This window comes from Elephas maximus, chromosome 22 (assembly GCF_024166365.1).
Source record: "Elephas maximus indicus isolate mEleMax1 chromosome 22, mEleMax1 primary haplotype, whole genome shotgun sequence".
Taxonomy (NCBI): domain Eukaryota; kingdom Metazoa; phylum Chordata; class Mammalia; order Proboscidea; family Elephantidae; genus Elephas; species Elephas maximus.
Genome location: NC_064840.1, coordinates 8,787,455 through 8,808,486, shown reverse-complemented (window position 1 = coordinate 8,808,486; position 21,032 = coordinate 8,787,455). Strand labels below are relative to the sequence as shown.

At 37.2% G+C, this 21,032-nt stretch overlaps 1 protein-coding gene across 6 annotated transcripts in view; it reads right to left on the bottom strand.

Moving 5' to 3' along the window:
* The window catches only part of IFT81 (intraflagellar transport 81), a 76,906-nt gene that overhangs the window by 35,240 nt on the left and 20,634 nt on the right, over positions 1-21,032 (bottom strand). For all 6 annotated transcript variants that reach the window (XR_007514882.1, XR_007514883.1, XM_049865804.1 and 3 more), the window contains exons 9-11: positions 18,889-19,052; positions 15,757-15,852; positions 11,516-11,662 (exon numbers count right to left, since the gene is read on the bottom strand). Coding sequence is in view for 4 of the 6 variants with exons in the window: in XM_049865804.1 (XP_049721761.1) it covers positions 11,516-11,662; positions 15,757-15,852; positions 18,889-19,052 (407 nt within the window). In the remaining 2 variants the exon portion in view is untranslated. The remainder of the gene's footprint in view (positions 1-11,515; positions 11,663-15,756; positions 15,853-18,888; positions 19,053-21,032) is intronic.

Here is a 21,032-nt window from a genome sequence, read left to right as displayed (position 1 = left end):
GAATCAGAGAAATTTAATTTCAAATCCTGAGTCCACCATTTAAGGTAACCTTGGACAAGTTACTTTTTCTCTTTATGTATCTGTTTAACTTAAAAAAGAGGGGGAGGGAAGGGATAACAATGCATGTATCAAAGTTCTTATGAGGATTACATATGAAAAATTTATGTAAGACAATTAGCACAGTACCTAGGGCAGCATTAAATAAACAGTAGCTAGCATTGTTACCATAAATCCTGACCTAATTAAAACATAAAAACAAATTCTGACCTAAATATCTACAATTACCATAACCTTAAAACAGTTGCCAGTTTAGTAGCCAATTTTTTACTATACCACATATTTTTGTAAAGCACTTTTATAATCTTTAAGGATCAAAACACACAGTGTTCAATATTCTTAAATGAATGTTAACTGTCTAAAATAAAAATATTCTGAGTAACTTTTCTACAAGATCAGTAAAATGTACTAAAATTCTATTAAAATGGAATAATGAAGACTAATATCTGACACTTTTGTTTGAACAGGTAAAGAGTGTCTAGAAAATAAGAACTGATTATGGTATTGTCTACTCTAAACACTAAAAAAAAATTTTAAAACTCAAATAATTAGAACGAGCAGAAAAGTAAAGGTCTAGGTGTGATGGATGCCCTTTAGAACTAAAATTGTATAAACACTATTGCAAATGACTACAAATTTACATATTCTGAGTACAACTATGTAAAATTTTGTATGTATGTCTATAAACTAAGATTGGGAAAGAATTAAGAAATAAAAACTGCTGTCTTGGGCAGGCAGGGTTATGAGTGAATTCTATGAAATTTCTAATTTTAATATTTTAAAAATAATTTTGAAAGGAACTCTGGCACAGGAGGTGAGCCATAAATCCTTGGAACATTAAGGGAAAAGCCGCCTGTAGTGTACTACCAAGCAGGTCAATCAAGCAATTTGTCACTAAAGAGAACTACAAAGCTTGCAGCTGGGCAGGAAGGCCCATTACAGAAGCTATTGCTAATCATTTGGACCAATACACGTTTGTAATCTAAATTTGTCATTTATCAAAGAGCAGCTGTCATTCTAGATGCTGAGATCAATAAGATTAATGCTTTATAGTTTATGCCAGTAGGTGCTCAGAGAGTACTCAGTTGTGGGAAGCTCTAATCTTTATTTCAAACACTGTATGCGTTTGGTTTTGGTAATGGATAAATGCTTCATAGTGCTAGCTTCTGGCCACAAACCAATTTTATAGACTCAGCTCCTTTGTGATTAAAAGGGAATTTGACAGATTTCTTTCTCTTTTTATCCACTTAATGTTTTAGGATCTTTAACAGTAATGGTCAAAATCTGGCCAGCTTTTTAAACGGATGGGGCAGCTTATTTCCTTAAGTATCTGACCATTTACGAGTGCTACTCAAGAGTATTCTGGGTATTTATGTGAATACAAGAATCTCCACTCTGGCTGCAAACTTTCCACCTTGACATCTGGCCTGAAAACTATTTCCATAGTAATTAGCTGTGAGGACTTTCTATAAGACAACCATATAGTAAATATTTTACATAGTTCAAGAATCACAAAGAGATTTTTTTTTTAGAAAACACTATTCCCGTTTTAAAACCCACTGCCGTCAGGTCGATTTTGACTCACAGTGACCCTATAGGATAGAGCAGAGCTGCCCCATAGGGTTTCCAAGAAGCAGATGGTGGACTCAGACTGCCAACCTTTTTGTTAGCAGCCGCTGCACCACCAGGACATATTATCAGGAGGGATCAGTCCCTGGAGAGGGTCATCGAAAAAGACAAAGACCTTCAACGAGATGGACTGACACAGTGGCTGCAACAATGAACTGAAGCATAACAATGACTACAAGGATGGTGCAGGACGGCGCAGTGTTTCCTTCCATTGTGCACAGGGTCACTACGAGTGGGAACCCACTTGATGGCACCTAACAACAACATTCCCATTTTATAGAGAAGGAAATGTATAGAGAAATTAATACAACTCACCAGAGTTCAGCAAGTTATAAAAGTGGGACTAGAGTAGCACTGCTGTCCGTAAATCCTTAGGCCAACAGCCATGCTATTTCCCATTTCTCAACTAAATCAAGTCTTTGTCAGTTATTCCAACAACTGTTTTTCAATCAGAGAAAACTACAGGGAGTTAGGTGGGAGATGAGATAACACTGCCTATGTGAGAGAAACATGAATATGTCCAATGGCCCCAGTGTTTTCACTCATTTGTCAGTGTCTTGTGTTCTGTCTGATTTCAGACTTGCAGAAAAACCTGAAAAGGTCATTTTGTCATGTCCCTCTCCATTCCACCATCTGGACTCCCTGAAGTTGCTGCCATTTGTTTGAAGGCAAGAGAAAATGTTTCAAAGCAACCTTTGTTTCTTGCTGACAGTCTTTTCAAATCATCCACCGTAACTAGCGCCATATAAACACGTACACAAATACTATCCTAACCTTTTCCAACCTGTTACTGTTACGTTTTTAACTTTAAATTAGACAATCTCTGCAAGCCAAGCATAAAGAATGTAATTACCTACATATGGTAGTGGATAGTTAGCTGCTAATTCTTTTTAGAGAGTCTATAAAAAGCAGCAACATGATATATACTGGTAGAAGTCTGTCTTAAATGAAACTCGTAGCATAGGAACATCCATCTGGGAACCACAGTTAATCATACCATGCAAGGGCTCTGTGCTTCTTTCTATTATAAATCAAATCAGCACCACGCAGCTGTTACTATTTCTCTAATGGGGTTTTCAACTGCTGTCCCAGCAGCTAACTCTCCAGATCTTCAGATTTTGGGTTAAAAAAGATGACATTACCTAGGCTGCATGCATAATACACTACTTCTATTACAGGGGATTGAGCCAAATTTATTTGATTCTGTTTTGTTACAACTCTTGGGAAATTTTAGGAGCCTCGGGTCCTGCGATGAACTCTGAAGAGTACAATGTGATTTGAAAGGTTCTAAAAATATCACAGGCTTGCCTGGGCTCACCGAGAAGGGTGGATGATTCAATTACAAGTGTCAAAAATTTGATTCCTCATTTTTCAGGATCTGACAGCTGCAGCCAATCTTGCCAGGATTCCCTTATCTTCATTGTGTTCTCTTTGAAGTATTTAAAGAAGATTTCATAATCTTTGCAATTTAGCTCTAGGATTTCTGTCAGTAGCCATAGAATGAATTGGTTGGCCCTTTCTAAAGCTGCTTATAAATATTACTTGACCAAGCACATTTTTAAAGTAGCTATAACCACAAAACAGCTGAGTTCTTGTAATGATTAGGGAAGAAAACACAATGGACCATTAACACCATCAACCATGACTGACCTTCAGTGGCTGAGGTATCAGTGGCTCCTTAACTAGAGGTTCACTTGTTGCTGGAAAAAAGCTCAGACCCAAAAGGCATGCATTCATTCGAATGATGGCTTGGGAAGGTTACAAGTACTGCAGCATTGGAGCTGACTCTTTGTTTTTGTTTTTGTTTTTTTTCCTCCGTTATTAAAGGAAAGATTCAGAGATATCAAGTGGCTAAGATGGTAAAGATCAGTAGCTACATGGCACTAATACACATGGCCGAGGCTCTCTTCTGTCCTCTTCCGTTACCTAAGACACGGTCACCAGGCTCATATTGCTGACCTGTGAACTGGCAAAAATCATACTTACCAAAAACACTTGGCTGGAGGCTACCAGATTAAATGGCAAATTTAGGTTTGTGGTCAGGCATTTAAAAATAACTATCTATAAAATGAAACAAATGGCTATGGGTTAGGGCAGAGAGTTACATGTAAGTACATTTTCTTATTCTGCTGAAGCCTACTCAGAAGGGCCAAGAGATTTTCTGATGGAAAATATATCTAGATTAGATTAAACGCAGTCATACAGGGTTTCTATACATTTACCAACTGCCTACTGCATGCCAGGTACTAAGTAAATGGTGGTGAATAAGAGATATGCCCCTGCCATCACAAAGCTCACTGGGTACACAGGGAAGGCAGAACATGAACAGTGTGATGAATATTACAACATACAAGAGCAGAGTGCTGGGTGTACCTTTCAGGAGGACTGGGTGTGGGTGGGGAAACAACATCAGGGTTTGCATGCTTCCTGGAGGAGATGCACTTAGCTAAGATCTCTCTGCTATTGCAAGAAAAGCATTCTGATCACAGTAGCCTTTTACTGACATACTCTGTCATAATTATGGTCATTAATTATTACACTATACTGTAACACTGTAATACTAAGTTTTTCCATCTCCTAACACACTGAGTACTGTATAAGTAAGACATTTCTATGTTAACATTTTCAAAACACTCTGAAACATGTAAAATTAAGTTCACTGAACATTAAGATGCTACCCCACCCAGTATTTGAAGTTATCATAATTTCAAATAACAGCAAGTTTGCATGTGAAAGATTCTAAAACAACCATATGTGGATTCTAACTAGAATCAAATATCAAATCAATTTATGAACTACAGGTAATAAAATACAGAAAAATAATACACAGAGATTTGGATTTACTCACACATTTTTAGGCAGTGATTCCCAGTAAATAATCAGAAATTATGGATTCTTAGTGCTGGAAGGAACTTTAGGCTGGTCATCTGGTTCAGTGAGTTTCAAACTTCTTTGTAGCACTGACTGGAACTTTATTTTCAAACCAATTCTTCCTTGGAACCCCAATATAAAATCCAGATAAAAGCAGAATGGATGTGGCTGAAATTGGAAGAGGGGTCTAGAACACTGCCCAACTGTCCCCTGAGGCACTTCTTCAGAACTCAAAGGCTCCTCTAACAGGGCAGAAGCAACTAATAAGAAATCTGAATTTGATGGAAGACTGAGTACACACCCCAACCTCCCCTCCCACTTCAAATAAAAAATGTATACAACATCAGAAATCACCAAACATTTGAGGAAAACCAACACTATGAAGGAATTTTAAACTCACTGAGAGGAAACAAAGCTAACTGAACAAACAGAACTACACTAGAATATGTTAGAGTACTTTTAATTACTTTTAGAAAGAAGACAATACTATATCCAGAACCTATGAGAGCTATACTTGGAAAGTAAAATTTTTAGCATTGAAATAAAATGATCAATAATGGCAAGAAGCTAAAAAGACAAAGAAGAATCTGGAAGACTATACCAAGGGACTCATCTATGATGGCATGCAGAAGGGCAATGAGGTGAAAAATATGCCAAGTTAAAAGCCACATGGAGGACAGAGCCACAAGTTCCAATATCCATCCTATATAGAGAGAGGAGAAAGAATGAATAAAAGGAAATAGTCAAAGAAATAAAGAAAAATTTCTCAAAATGAAAAGACTCACTGAAGTTAAAAAGAATGAATTAAAAAAGCTACACCCTTAAACATACTGTACTGAAATTTTAGGTTGGAAAAGATGAGAAAAATTCTAAAACCTTCTGCTGTGGGAGGTAAGATTACAAACAAGGGGACACAGCATTACAGATTGACGTCTGACTTTTCCTTGGCAACAATGGATGTGAGAAGTTAATAAAGTTATGAGGGAAAATTGTTTTGACACTAGAATTCTATACCTATTCCAGCTATTTTTCATGAGTTAAGTAAGTTTAACACTGATCAACTCCGTTTCTTCTTCAAGGACCACCATAAGTTTTACATCAGCAAAATAAAAAGTGAATCCAAGAGGAAAACATGGGCTTAAGAAGGAATAAATGAGCAAGGAAACCAATATAAAGCGTACATACAAAATTCAGACCCAACTGTATGCTAATCACAGGGGTATACTTTAAATATAAAGACACAAACAGGTTAAAAGTAAAAGGATGAAAAAAGATAAACCATGCTAACACTACTCAAAAGTTATCAGGACATGTTATCAGAAGGGTTCCCCAGTCGCTGGGGAAGGAAATCATGCTTCGTAAAGCACGGGGTCAAAGAAAAACGAAATGAGCTGACACAGTGGCTGCAACAGTGGGCTCAAGCATAACAATGATTGTGGGCATGGTGCAGGACCGGGCAGTGTTTTGTTCTGCGCAACATAGGTCGCTATGAGTTGGAACCGACTTGAGAGCACTTAACAACAAACTGAGAGAATATATTTGTTTGTTAAAGCCATCCACTCATGGTATCTCTGTTGTAGCAGCTGTGGTGTGATTAATTGCTTTTGTGTGAAGCCTTTCTAGCCATGGTCTTGTGACTCCCACCCAGGCGATTTGGTGGGGCTATGCAAATAAGATAATTGTGACCCACCACGAAGGGGACTGGTCAGTTTTGTCTCAAAAGAGAACCAATTCCAGGGCAGAGGGGAGAGCCCTCCAACACCAAAGAAGGAGAGACCCACAGCAGAGACCTGCAGGAGATGGCGCAGTGGGCTTCCTGGCCCATGGAGTGAGAAAGCTGAGTGTTTTGGGGCAGAGACAGGGCCGGGAAGAAGTCTACGTCTGACCCACAAATCTGGGGCTTGCCTCCACAACCACGTGAGCCATTTCCTTTATATGGTTTGTGAATTCTGTGAGACGTTGCAGTGAATTAGGGAACCCAAAGACAGGAGGGAGAGTATTGAGAGAAGAGGGAGTAGTTGACGTTTGAGATGATGGAGTGGTACAGCGGCTTGGAAAAGTTGGGCATTTGAGACATCTTTAACCTCTGCCTCATAGGAACCAGCTTTGTGCTGATCTTTATGAAAGAAATTATTTGTTCAGCAGCACTAGATAACTAAGATACCAACTAACGGCCAACCCTGCAAGCAGGGTGGTGTGTTCAACAAATTTGTTTTGGAAGAAGCACAACCTAAATGCTCGCTGGAAGCAAGGATGGTGAGACTTCGTCTAATGTACTTTGGACATGTTATCAGGAGGGACCAGTTCCTGAGAAGGACATCGTACTTGAAAAAGTAGAGAGTCAGTGAAAAAGAGGAAAACCCTCAATGAGATGGATTGACACAGTGGTTGCAACAACGGGCTCAAACATAGCAATGAATGTGAGGAAGGCACAAGACTGGGCAGTGTTCCATTCTGTTGTACACAGGGTTACTCTGAGTTGGAACCGACTCAACGGCACCTAACAACAACCCATTTTTAGCTTTGTCAAGAGATAGTAGTCTCTAAACTTAATCATCTTATCACCTACCAAATGCTGGTGGTGAAGAGAAAGAAATTAAGATAGGCTAGACTGGCAAAAATGGTTATCTCTACTACCGAGGAAATAATTTCAACCGTTCAGGAAATTCCTCCCTATGTCATTAACTCTGACAGAATAAGAGAACGTGTTTAACTAACAGGTTCCTGTGCTGTAACCAAAGTACATTAGAAAAAAATGAACCATTTCAAATCAACAGCTCTTATGAAAAAGTACGGAAAGAACACATGCCTGTAGCACTTGTCGCCTGCAATCAGAAGTGCTGCAACTCTTAGACACGACGTAACATCTGCAGCACTAACCTCAATGGTGGTATGAAGCATCAAAATGCATGTCTCATTACCAAACCTTAAAAACTGCTAGCCAACCTCCAAAACGAAAATGACAAAAGGAATATAAGTTATTATATACGTATAGTAATGTTATATTTATCCTTATTAACAGTCATATTCCTAAAATTTTCCAAGAATCATCAACTACATAAGCTTAATCAAGGATGAAGGTTCACATCCAAATGAACAGCCGTTGTGTAACCTCTGGCAGACTAACATTTCCAATTAATGGCTGTCCACAATGCAGAGCAGCACAGAATTCCATCTGCAGAGGCATTCACATCTAGGTTCAAATCCTTGCTCTGCTACTCACTACCTGCGTGACTTTGGACAAGTTACTTAAATACTCTAAGACTCTTTTCTGAGTTGTAAAATGAAGAAAATATCTATTTCACAGACTTTCTGAGAGGATGAATTAGGATATATTTTTGAAGTTCTCAAGGCAATACCGAACACACAGTAACTGCTCCATGAATGGCAGCTAAAACAACTCTCGTCAGTCATATTTTCCCCTATCTTGAATCTGTGTAAATTATTTATCCCTAAATAGAACACTATTTGATATTTATTTCTACTGAATTGCTTCCACTTTGGGGAACACTAATTTCTAATATTTAACATGTAAACGCTATTTCTAGCTTTCCAATTCTTCATCTAAGTGAATGATAAAAATATTAAGAGCTAACACTTACTGACCACTTACTATGTGCCCGGTGGTGTTCTAAGCACTTCAGCAGTATTAACTCATTTAATCCTCACAGTAATTCCACAAGGTATGTACTAGTAACGTTCACCTTTCACAGCTGAGTACAAAGAGCTTAAAAAGCTTGCCCAAGGTCACCAAGCTAGTATGGTAAGTGGTGAAGGTGGGATCTGCACTCAAACCGCTGAGTTCTAGAGCCTGTGCTCTCTAACACACCATTTTACTGCTTCTCACACACGTAGTAGTAACATGCTGCCTGCAAGAATGATTACTTCGGGATGATGTGAAATGTTATATGTTGACAGAGTCTTTGAAGTTTTCAGAAGCTTTGACAACTATTTTTAAGAACAATGAAAGGCAACTATCACCATTTTATAGGAGAAACCTCAGAGAGGTTAAAAAAAAAAACAACCCATTGCTATCAGTTCCGACTCTTAGCGATTCTATAGGATAGAGTAGAACTGCCCCACAGGGTTGCCAAGGCTGTAATATTTACAGAAGCAGACTGCCACATCTTTCTCCAGTGGAGTGGCTGATAGGTTCAAACTTCTAAACTTTTGGTTAACAGCCAAATTCTCAACCATTATGCAGAGGGGTTAAGTGATTTGTCTAAGGTCAACAGAAAGATGCAGGAGAGGCGTGGAACCCAGCTTTGCTACTTATTAGCTACGTGAATCCATAATCTCTCTGAGCCTCACTCAACTATAAAATTGAAATAATAGTAACACCCCTAGAGTGATGGCAAGAAGTAAAGGAGTGTATGTTTGGAAAGTGTCTAGCACAGAACCTTGTACATAAAAGGTGCTCCATAAAGGTTAGCCCCCTTTCGCCACTCTCCTCCCTATGACTCCCGGCACAGTATCCTTTCCAAGCACCATGCTACTACTTTTCAACATCCTCTCACCAACTGTGTTAACAGATGGGTGGCACAGAACATGATTTTTGGGTAACTACCATGTGATTAAGGAGCCCTAATAGCACAATGGTTAAAGTGGTTGGCTGCTAACCAAAAAAAAGTCAGCAGTTCAAACATACCAGCCGCTCCACCGAAGAAAGATGTGGCAGTCTGCTTCCATAAAGATTTACAGCCTTGAGAAACTAATACGCTCTGTAAACCTTTGTCTAAAGCACGATTTAAAAAAAAAAAAAAAAGCTTCAAATCTTAAAAAAAAAAAAGAAAAGAATTACAGCCTCAAAAATCCTATGGGGGGGGAGCGGTTCGAAGCTGGCGAAATGGACACGAAAAGAGAGCGTGGAGGGAGGGAGCAGGCTCATTGGGGGAGAGCAATTGGAAGTATGTAGCAAGGTGTATGTAAGTTTTTGTGTGAGAGACCGACTCGATTTGTAAACTTTCACTTAAAGCACAATAAAAATTAAAAAAAAAAAAACAAAACTACGGGGCAGTTCTGCTCTGCCCTGCAGGGTTGCTATGAGTCAGAGTCACCTCAACACAGCGGGTTTTTGACCATGTGATACTGAATCAGAAACCTCAGTGAAGTCCAGCTGTATTACATAATTGTAAGTATAACGAACTTCCTCCCTTTTGTCCATCTGGCCTATCGTGTCGTCGAAGTAGAAAATACAATTGGCTCACTAAGATTTGCTCTTTATAAAATCATGCTTAATGTTCCCCAATACCTTCTGTTCTTTTAGGTAACTGCCAAATAATTTAATTGATTTGCTGTAGTTTCTGACCAGACATTGTTCAAAAATTAAGTTGACCTTATCATTCCAAAGTTATTTTTAACCCCTTACAAAAGAAAGTATGCCTTTTTCTGTCATCAGATATTTTTCCTATTCATCACGGACTCTCAAAAATACACGCTAATATTTTGGCTGTAGGCTCTTTTCCCTCACGTGTGCATATAAGAAACATCTCGTACTTAGTGACAAGCACTGCTTGTGTCAAATGTGGCCTTATCAGTTAGTATTGCCAGCTGGCATTTTCTTAAGATAAAATGCCAAGAGGTAGCATGGTCTCTTGTACAGCAATATTGCTGCATAATTAATCTTTTTTTCTCCCCCGGAATAGCAAGGTTGTCACGAAGTACATACTATTGGCTTCCAAGTTGTCATTTAAAATGTTTCCATGTCGTAATTCAATCTGGAAGTGGATGCTAAAAGCCAAAGGAAATATTTGAATCAGGTGCTGACTTCCTAAATCTACTCCTACCTGAAAAAGCTAAAAGGCATACTGGGAGGCTACAACCCCAAGCACCACGGGGAAAAGCGGTGCTGTGGGAACAAATTCATTTGAGTTTGGCACAGTGAAGGCTCAGCGCCAATTTGTAAGAGTATGAATTCAATTACTTTTTAGAGCCAAAAATGAGATTTGGACACAAGCAGCTTTTCAAAGCAGCTTTTGCTGAGACCTAGTAGTTAATATTAAACAAGCAAACAAAAAAGCCTGTAAGAGTAAAATATGATCTATCATTCGATTTGACAAAAAAAAAAAAAAAAACCCGGAGCTGAAGACAAGATATTTGGCTTCATTCTCTCACCCTTCTTGATCCAACTTTATGAAAAAGGCTTGAAGAACTGTATTTTTCGTGCTTGAGTTTAGCTATCTGTAAATGACATTATTATTTGCCCTGGCAAGCTCATGAGTTTGACAGGCGGAAAATGAAACGTCAGATTTTACGGCACTGTTCCAAATTTAAAGTATACAGCGATGCAAGATGTACCTGCATTTTTTAATTTGTAAGCATCTACCCACTGCCCTCGAGTCGATTCCGGCTCAACAGCGACCGCATAGGGTTATCAAGGCTGTAAATCTCTACGGAAGCAGACTGCCACATCTTTCTCCCTTGGAGCCATTGGTGGTTTCGAACCACCAACCTTTCGGTTAGCAGTCAACTGCTTTAACCCATGTGCCACCAGGGCTCCTCTGTAAGTGTCTCTGGTGAGGTTATTTTAACAGTGGCAGCCCCACTGGCCAAATACACATTGCTGACAAAGTGACTTAGTGATGGTATTTTCTTAGCCCTTTATGGAAATACATTTATCAACAAGTACAAATTTTAGTCTTATCTATTAGTTTCCATTGATTTCGTTTCACTTTTGTAACTTAATACTTACAATAAATAAATTCAATATAAATTCGCTTAATTAAAAAGTAGGAGATTAGAACATTACCTCATAACATCACTAAGATCTCTGCCATTTTATATCAAGAATATCAATATTTTTGCAAAAAGATTTTTCTTTTTTGGTTTTAGGTAATAAGTCTTATAAAATAAGATTAACATCCAGTTACTGACGTTCAAACTAGAAAAGCCAAACACACTGATGTTTTCAACAGAAGACATTACTCATACCCTGGTCCTATGAGATACTTCAACTTACCTCATCTCCCTTCAAAACTTCTGCGCCATCAAACTCCCGGGTCTGATTTGTCTTTACGGACACCTCTCTCTCTAGGCTGGCTAATTTCTCCTTTGCCTCCTGAAGTTCCTCAGCTTTGGCTTCTTTTTTACGAGAAATGATGGATGCCTAATTGATCATTAAACATGAAAGGAAAAGAATACATACAATCAACTTTCTATTATTCTTGTGAAGTTACATTTTAGATTTTACTGAACTAAATTTTCAATGTCAGGATGATGTCTCCTGACCACTAACCCTTGCCCCACTACTTAGCATCACCAGTTACAGATTTAGTGTGATCATGCAATGTACATTAAATATCAACCTAAATACATGCTGGAAAATAAAAGCCCTGAAAATACAGGCCGAATCAGCAGAGAAACAAAAATGCAATAAGAACAAGAATATGAAAGTGTTATCAAGTAACACTCAAATGCCAATGACAATAGATTCTCCTAAGTAAATAGAAGTCAACGCTAAGTCTATTGTTCTGTACAGTGGGCTTTCTTTCACTGAACGAAAACAAGAATGCTTTATTAAAACTATAACACAGGTCATCTTATCTAGGTCAAGAAATCATACTTTCAAAATGAAATATTAAAACAGCTGTTAAATTTGGGGCATTCTAATAAATAAAATGCAGGCTCAATACCAAACACCTGACTCACCACAATTATGCAAATGTTTACAGAAGCCAAATGGTTGCTGTAACCATGAATACAGCATTTCATATTGGCTGGGAGCCCTGGTGGCACAATGATTAAGAGCTTGCTGCTAACCAAAAGGTTGGTGGTTCGAAAACACCCAGAGGCTCTGTGGGAAAAAAGACCTGGTGATCTGCTTCTGTAAAGATTACAGCCAAGGAAACCTTATGGGGCAGTTCTATTCTGTCACTCAGGGTCACTATGAGTTGGAATGGACTCAATGGCACCTAACAACTATAACAACAGGAACTCTTAGGGATTTCCTTAAATAAGACATGGCCACACTAGCTTAAGAAAAATACTAGCTAAACTGTTTTTCTTAAGTGAAATACCAAAAACCAACCAAACCTGCTGCTGTTGAGTTGATTCCAACGCATGGCGACCCTACAGTACAGAGTAGAACTGCCCCATAGGGTTTCCAAGGAGCGGCTGGTGGATTTGAACTGCCAATCTTATGGTTAACAGCCAACCTCTTAACCACAGTGCCAACAGGGCGCCTAAGTGAAATAGTAAAAATATTTTCTCCATATGAATTTGATAGGACGGGGGAATCTCTAGCATAAATTATAAAATAGTCTATTGTCCTTCAAGACTTTCCTATTAAAAAAAAAAAGGCAGTTGATGAAAGACTGTTTCTACCTAAGTATTCCTGGTAAGAAACGAAGAAGGAATGATACACTATCAGAATTTTGTAGGAATTGACGGTATATTTCTTTAATGTGCAAAAATAAATGTAAATTTCAGCTCCAAAGCCAGATTCTTACATAAGAGAGAAACACAAGGGCATGTCCCACTTAAGGCAGGAACAAGATAAGGACGTTCCTATCTCCACTATAATTTAATACTGTGTTGAAGGTATTAGCCAATACCACTGGACAAGAGAAAGCAATGAGAAGGAAAAGAATTTGAAAGGAAAAATGGGAATTTTCAGCCTATACAATTATATAGCTAAAAAACCAAAGAACCAATGGAAAAGCCGCAGCAAACAAACCAGTAGTTTTCATAGACGAACAAAATCAGTTAAAGACATAAGGAATGTAAAGACCTCATTTATATGTGTAAAAAAGAAAATAAAATATGTAAGCATAAATTTAACAAGAAAAGTTCCAAACCTTTATGACACAGAGTAAACTTGAACAAATGGAAAGACAGACCATGCTCTTAGACAGGAAAACTCTACATCATGAAGATGTTAAGTTCTCAATTGATAAATGTAATATAACTCCAATAATATAAAAAACTGCTTTTTTCCTCTAGAGCTAGACAAGTTGATAATAAAGTTTATTTGGAAGAACATACATGCAAGCGTAGTTAGAAAAAGTAAAGCAATTGGGAGTGCAGGTAGCTAGCTTTATCAGATCTCAAGAGTGGGATTATAAAGCTTTCATAGATTAAACAGTTGATGGGCTTCGTGAATAGATAGGCCAAGGGAACAGAATAGAAAATCTATTAGTAAAGCCTATATAGTTTGGAAATATAGGATAAAATAAAGGCAGAATCTCAAATCTGTTGAGGAAAAACGGGCTTTTTACTATTGTCATTAGCTCAACTGGAGAGCCACATGAAAAAAAGATACACTATGTACCTCATCCCACTAGACAGAATTCTAAATAGATTCTAGGAAATTTGTTCTAAAAAGAACATAGAAATAAACAAAACAAAAAAAAACTTAAATAAATTCCTCTATAACCTGAAAGTGGGGAAAACATTCCTAACTATGACTCAAAATCTGAAAACAGTAAGAAAAAGGATTGATAAACTTGATTTCATAAAAGCTAAGAACTTTCCTAAGGCAAAAGTAACACTACAGTCAAAAGACACAAACTGGGGAAAAAATGTTACAACTTATAAGCTAGAAAAACCATAAACATTCCTGATACTTAGTTTTTAAAAAAGAGAAAAGGCCAACAACCCTAAAGAAAAATAGATATAAAGATGAAGGGACAAGTCACAGAAAAAGAAATTGAAATGGTTTTTACTTATATGAAAATCAAACTAACTTCTAAATTCTAAGTTATAGGAAATACAGGAGACAGAGGGACATGTTAAATGACATCACAGAAGATGCTATAGGACAAATGACCCAGTTTCTTCAATAAGTAAATTGCAAGAAATTACTAAATAATAAGTGAGAAGGAGAATCTATCAATCAAAAGAAACTTAAACATATGAACCAAATGCAGCGTATGAATCCTGTACGGATCGTGATTCAAGCCAAGCAAATGTGAAAAAAGAAAAGAAAAAAATCGAGATACTCAGGGAAATCTGGACACTGATTGGATATTTGTTGATATTAAGGAATTATTAAATTTTTTCAGATGTGGTATGTCATTGTTAAAAAGTCTTTTACCTTTTAGAGATACACATTGAAATATTTACAGATGAAATTACATGAAGTGTGAGATGTGCTTCAAAATAATCCAGGTGGGGCTGGATGATGAAAGTACAGATGAAACAAGAATGGCCATGATTTCTGCCGTTTAGGGATACATGAGGGTTTACTGTACTAGTCCCTCTACCTCTGTATATAGCTGAAATTTCCCATTATAAAGGGTTTTTAAAAATTCTAGTGTCCTTGAATAATACTTTTATCTAGCTCATTATTTTCTGAGGCTACGGAATGCTCTTCACACTAAACTCCTCTTAGCTGGGTTCTTTTCAGGTAAGCCACAGCTTCCATTTGAATCTTTTGCCCAGAAATATAAAACTTACAAATCCATACAATCTAATATTTGTGGAAAAAATAACAAATGCTTTAGCACTAAAATTTAATTTATTTCCCATGTGCAACCTGACTTTTAACTGGAAAAAGTTGTATTACCTTTTGACTCATTAAAGATGCAGTGGTTAGGAGTTATGGTTGCTCCTTGGAAACCCCATGAGGCAGTTCAACTCTGTCCTATAGGTCACTGTAGGTCAGAATCGACTTGATGACAATGGTTTTTTTTTTAAGGTAAGCTAAGGATTTTCTTGTTTTTTTAAGCTAAGGAGTCCCTGGGTGGAGCAAATGGTTAAGCACTCAACTACTAGCCAAAAGGTCCATGGTTCGAACCCACCCAGAGGCACCTCAGGAGACAGGCTTGGCGATCTGCTTCTGAAGAGTCACAGCCTTGAAAACTCTGTGGAGCGTTTCTACTCTGCACACATGGGGTTGCCATGAGTCAGCATCGACTGGATGGGGCAACTAACAACAACAAGGCAAGCTATCACTTTAAAAATGAAATTCTACACTCAGATATAAACACAAGCAGCTTTATCACCAGAGTTGGCAGTCACTAAGGAAACAAGGCATTATCGGGTGTATTGCATTTCAAACTTGAACATGTGTCTTTTGTCTTTTGTGACTTTTCCACAAATTCTTTACTGTAATCTGGCGATTAGCAGTGACAGAGGAGCATTTATTCATTGCTTCCTCCTCACTTTTAAGGCTGTAGATAACACAGCCTGTGGTTTTTATGGAGATTTTCACCGATAAGATTACAGATCTAAATATGTGGGCCAAAGAGCGGGTCTTACCTGTTGCCGATACAGTGAGAGTTTGCCTTCAATTGGCTCATTTCTCATCATTTTCTTTTCAATCAGCTGATTGATTTCTGTGTTTATTTCATTTATCTAAAACAATAAGAAAGTGAAAAATGTTAAAACCCTCCATATGATTACACAAACTAAATGATGTCTGGCCAAGCCAAACTCTGACTTTAGAGTTTTTAATCATTAGTGATTTGAGGCGAGGAGCAGTTCCATTGATATCAAGATTACTTAATGTTGTTATGATTATTTTAGAAACAATTTACATTACACTGTACATGATATATTTCACATAAAGTACTTATACATTATTACGAAAAAGCTGTTTTTTAAAAATCTAAAGCTATCCACTCACCAAGATAGTGACTTTCAAGTTGCTGAAAGCCATAAAGACAAATCTGGACAAACATTCTCAGGGATTTAGTAACTGGAACTCATGAGCCCAGCTGAGAGTGGACAGGGTTAACATCTAAAAACCATTTCTGTTCTAATGACCTGCAATTTTACACTGTCATTTATCGTGGTCATTCATCGAAACCTTTACAAAATATAATAAAATAAAACTGACTAAAGCCAAAAGAAACATATAGTCCTTAACAAATAATAATTTAAAAAATTACATGGCTTTCAGTATATTTGAAAAGACTAGGATTTTCTTGTTAATTCCATGACATTGAATTTGAGCCAAATCTGACTTAGACATCTAATTTCTCTCAGGGCATCGAACTGGTTCTTCCTGGTTCAATCATGACCCAGAAATCGACACTGGACCAGACCTGAATTTTTAAAATTTGGGTGAACCAGAACCATAACCACAACAGGAAAAATTATGGGTCAAAGCCCTACTAGAAACTTAATCTCCCTTACAGAAAACAAGGGCAGCACACACATTGCGTAGCAACCGAATCACCCGCCTGTTGAATTTTGTGAAGAGTCAGAAACAAAGGATGGCGGCCAACCACTTCTGGCAATAATCCAATTTCATTCTCTTGAAAGCGCTCACTAACCCTCTTTCTAGTCTCCTACTGCAGGGCTTCAACCTGTAATTTTTCCCATTCCAGCTATAGTTCTGGATCACCCAAATTTTAAAAAATTCGGGTCTGTTCCCAGTTTCACTTTGTCGGCCATGACTGACCAGGTTTGAACCGGTTCAAAGCCCTGATTCTGATTCATAGTAACCCGTAGTACAGAGTAGAAATGCCCCATCATGGGGTTTCCAAGGCTGTAAATCTCTACAGAGCAGACTGCCCATCTTTCTCCCGTGGAGCAGCTGGTAGGTTTGAACTGCCAGCCTTTTGGTTAGCAGCCAAGCCCTTAATCATTATGTCCTCATGGCTCCAAATTTCTCTAAGTACATTAAAAGAGCAAAATGGTCAGAATCATGTATTTAATTGTACTGGCTATTAAGTCCATATTAAGCACATTAAGGGATTAGCAGCAAGTCAATTTTCATACTTGTTATTTTAAAAAAATATTTGGTTACTGCTTTATTTCTAGGAAACAAAAATGTTATGACACCAGATTTCTGTAGACATTACAACAAAGCTTGGCAATCCTAAAGCTGGCATAAAAGGCTAATAAAAAATATTAGTTTTAAACGTAAAATTGTTATATTATTATTCTTGGAAATAAAAATTAATGATTTATTTAAAAATTTGCCATCTACATGACTGTTGTTTTTAGGTGCCACTGAGTTGATTCCAACTCATAGTGACCCTATGCACAGCAGAATGAAACACTGCCTGGTCCTGCACCATCCTCACAATCGTTATGCTTAAACCCACTGTTGCAGCCACTGTGTCAATCCATCTCATTGAGGGTCTTCCTCTTTTCTGCTGACCCTCTACTTTACCAAGCATGATGTCCTTCTCTAGGGATTGATCCCTCCTGACAACATGTCCAAAGTATGTGAGACGAAGACTCATCATCCCTGGTTCCAAGGAGCATCCTGGTTGTACTTCTACCAAGATGCATCTGTTTGTTCTTTTGGCAGTCCATGGTCTATTCAATATTCTTTGCCAACACCACAATTCAAAGGCATCAATTCTTCCATCTTCCTTATTCACTGTCCAGCTGTCATGTGCATATGAGGTGTATAAAAACATCCTGGCTTGGGGTCAGGCACACCTTGGTCTTCAACATGACATCTTTGCTTTTCAACACTTTAAAGAGGTCTTTTGCAGCAGATTTGCTCAATGCAGTGCATTTTTTGATTTCCTGACTGCTACTTCCATGGGTGTTGACTGTGGATCCAAGTAAAATGAAATCCTTGAAAACTTCAATCTTTTCTCCACTTACCATGATGTTGCTTATCAGTCCATTTGTAAGAACTTTTATTTCCTTTATGTTGAGGTGTAATCCATACTGAAGGCTGTGGTCTTTGATCTTCAGCAGTGCGTGCTTCAAGTCCTCTTCAGTTTCAGGAAGTAAGGCTGTGTCATCTGCATAACTCAGGTTGTTAATGAGTCTTCCTCCAATCCTGATGCCATGTTCTTCTTCATACAGTCCAGCTTCTCGGATTATCTGCTCACCATACAGAATGAACAGGTATGGTGAAAGGATACGATCCTGACACACATCTTTCCTGACTTTAAACCTCGCAGTATCCTCTAGTTCTGTTCGAATGACTGTCTCTTGATCTATGTACAGGTTCCTCATGAGTACAATTAAGTGTTCTGGAATTCCCATTCTTCGCAGTGTTATCCATAATTTGTTATGATCCACACAGTCGAATGCCTTTGCATAGTCAAGAAAACACAGGCAAACATCTTTCTGGTATTCTTTGCTTATAAGCCCCCACAGTACAACAAACTAACTGACAGACATGTGGGGGACCTAAATGACTAAAGTATGAATATTAAATCTGTGAATCAATTCATATGCATTAATTTGCATGTCCAAGTGACTGAGTTTCCTAATCAGGTGGCTAGGCTTTTATAACCGCACGTGCATTAGGTAACAGCATTACATTCTGTAACTCCTCATAAATAGAGTTGTCACTCTTGCACAAGTTAACTAGAGTCAAGAGTGGAACACTGTAGAGAGCAGTTCACACAGTTTGCACAGGACTGGGGATGAGATAAAATTGGGAGCTATAAAAAGTAGATGATTGTCACTTACCTTAGATTCAAGTTCAAGAAGATCAGAATGGCCCATAGCTGGCTCTGAAACCACTTTTTGTAAAAAATGCAATTCTTTTTTCTTGTTCTCTAATTCTTTAGGAAATTTTTCAGTTACCATGTATGAATTAAACTTTATCTCCTCCTCTAGCCTCTTCATTAAGCCTTTAAAAGTAAAATCAATGAACATTCAGCCAAAAAATATAGGGTATAATGATTTTCTGAATATCAGCACTGTTTTGAGTGTTAGACTTGAAAAGTAAGACATACTTGTTTAAAGCATTCCATGTAATAATTACAATATACAATAAATAAAAGACTGGCCAATGAAATATTTTGAAGGTAGTTAGGATGACAATAAAAAAGCAAATTAAATAATTTATATGGAAGAATATTTAAATGATTATAGAAAAAACTGATATGATTTTTCAAAACTACAACCTAATTACTTAATACCCCACAATATGCAAAAATAACATCTGTAGGTCAGATACATTTTTGGGTCATATTTTTTTTACCTTCTAATTATTTAAGAAATCCATGAACTAAATGACAACACTCAAATGAAATCTAACCCAGGCTCTCTCTCATAGAAGAAAGTAATCGTTTATTCTTTTATAGTATTTCTGATATAACTTATATTTCTAATACTTCATAAATGGTAATACATTATAATGTCAGATTCAAACAACTGAAAACTTTACTGAAGTTATAAGTTAAAACCTGAAAAAGAGAAGTTATCTACATTCATAAATATTTTAGGCTTTCCTTGTTCTAGTAGTTTTTGATTTTATAACTTATTAGTTTACAGTTAAGTGGCAACTTAAATTACATTTTTAAGATTTAATAGTTTTCTTATTTTGGCAAAGTGCACAAATATACACACACAGGTTTTCAGTGAATAATGGTTTAGTTATAAACTCCCAGCCTAGAGAGCTTTAAAAAGTTTATTTCAGAATCTTTCCATTACACATTTACAAATTCTGGTTTGACGTTTTAAAATGCTGGTTTCCGGTTTAAGTAATCTATGTACGTAAATTGCATAATAAATCTGGCCCAAAGCCTTATAATTATTTTTAGTTCTTTGTGTTAACTATATATTTACTATGTAAAAATTTATTGATGGCAAATTCACAAGTTTTCCATTCATCTCTTTAACTTTCCTCTTTTTTCTGGGATTTTGGAGGAAGGGAGAGTGGTGTATCACACTGCAATTAGGCAATCATTCCTATTTGTGGTTTCTGAACAAATCTATTTCCTGGCTTCTTTGGCTATTAGATTACCAGCTTTTCCACCTTCAAATTCTTAAACATGACACACAAAATCAGAAATGCATGCAATCAAAGCCTAAAGTGCTCTTAAAGATTTAAAATTCCTAAATAATATTTTCTCTACTAGAAAGAAAGTTGCCAGTTTTGGAAAATGCAAACCAATCTGTAGTAACAAAGTAGATCAGCAGTTGCCTGGGGCTGGGTGGGGGACAGAGTGGGCTGGGAGTGAAAAATTACAAAAGAGCACGAGGGAACTTAGGGGCAGTGGATACGTTCATGATGGTGATTATGGTGATAGTTTCCCCAGTGTACACATATATCAAAATTTATCAGTGATACACTTTAAATATGTACACTTTATTTATTTCAGTTTTACAGCAATAAAGCTGTTAGAAAATCATAAAAAGAGTTTCCATCAAATTTCAAAATTATTCCCAAAGAATTTAACTTAGACCTTACATTTCTTTGCAAATTCTTGTTTTTTCATTTTATTTATTTTTTTAAAGAAACACTGGTGAAGTTAAACATAAGGTGACTAAGATCTCAGCAAATTTTTCATTAAAAACCCTCTGAAAACATCTCACTGATCCTACTAAAACTGAATGAGTTGCTTGTTTTATATAACAAATCTCACTAATTTACCCAGTAGAGCCCTGGCGGCAAAGTAGTAAGAGCTTGGCTGCTAACTAAAAAGTCCGCAGTTTGAATCCACCAGTCACTCCTTGGAAACCCTATGAAGCAGTTCTATTCTGTCCTATAGGGTCTTCATGAGTTGTAATCAACTCAACTGCAACAGATTTGGTTTGTTTTTGAGTGGGTACACTATAAGGATGAATTAACTCCAGTGAATGTAAGCTGTCCTGATTTCATATGG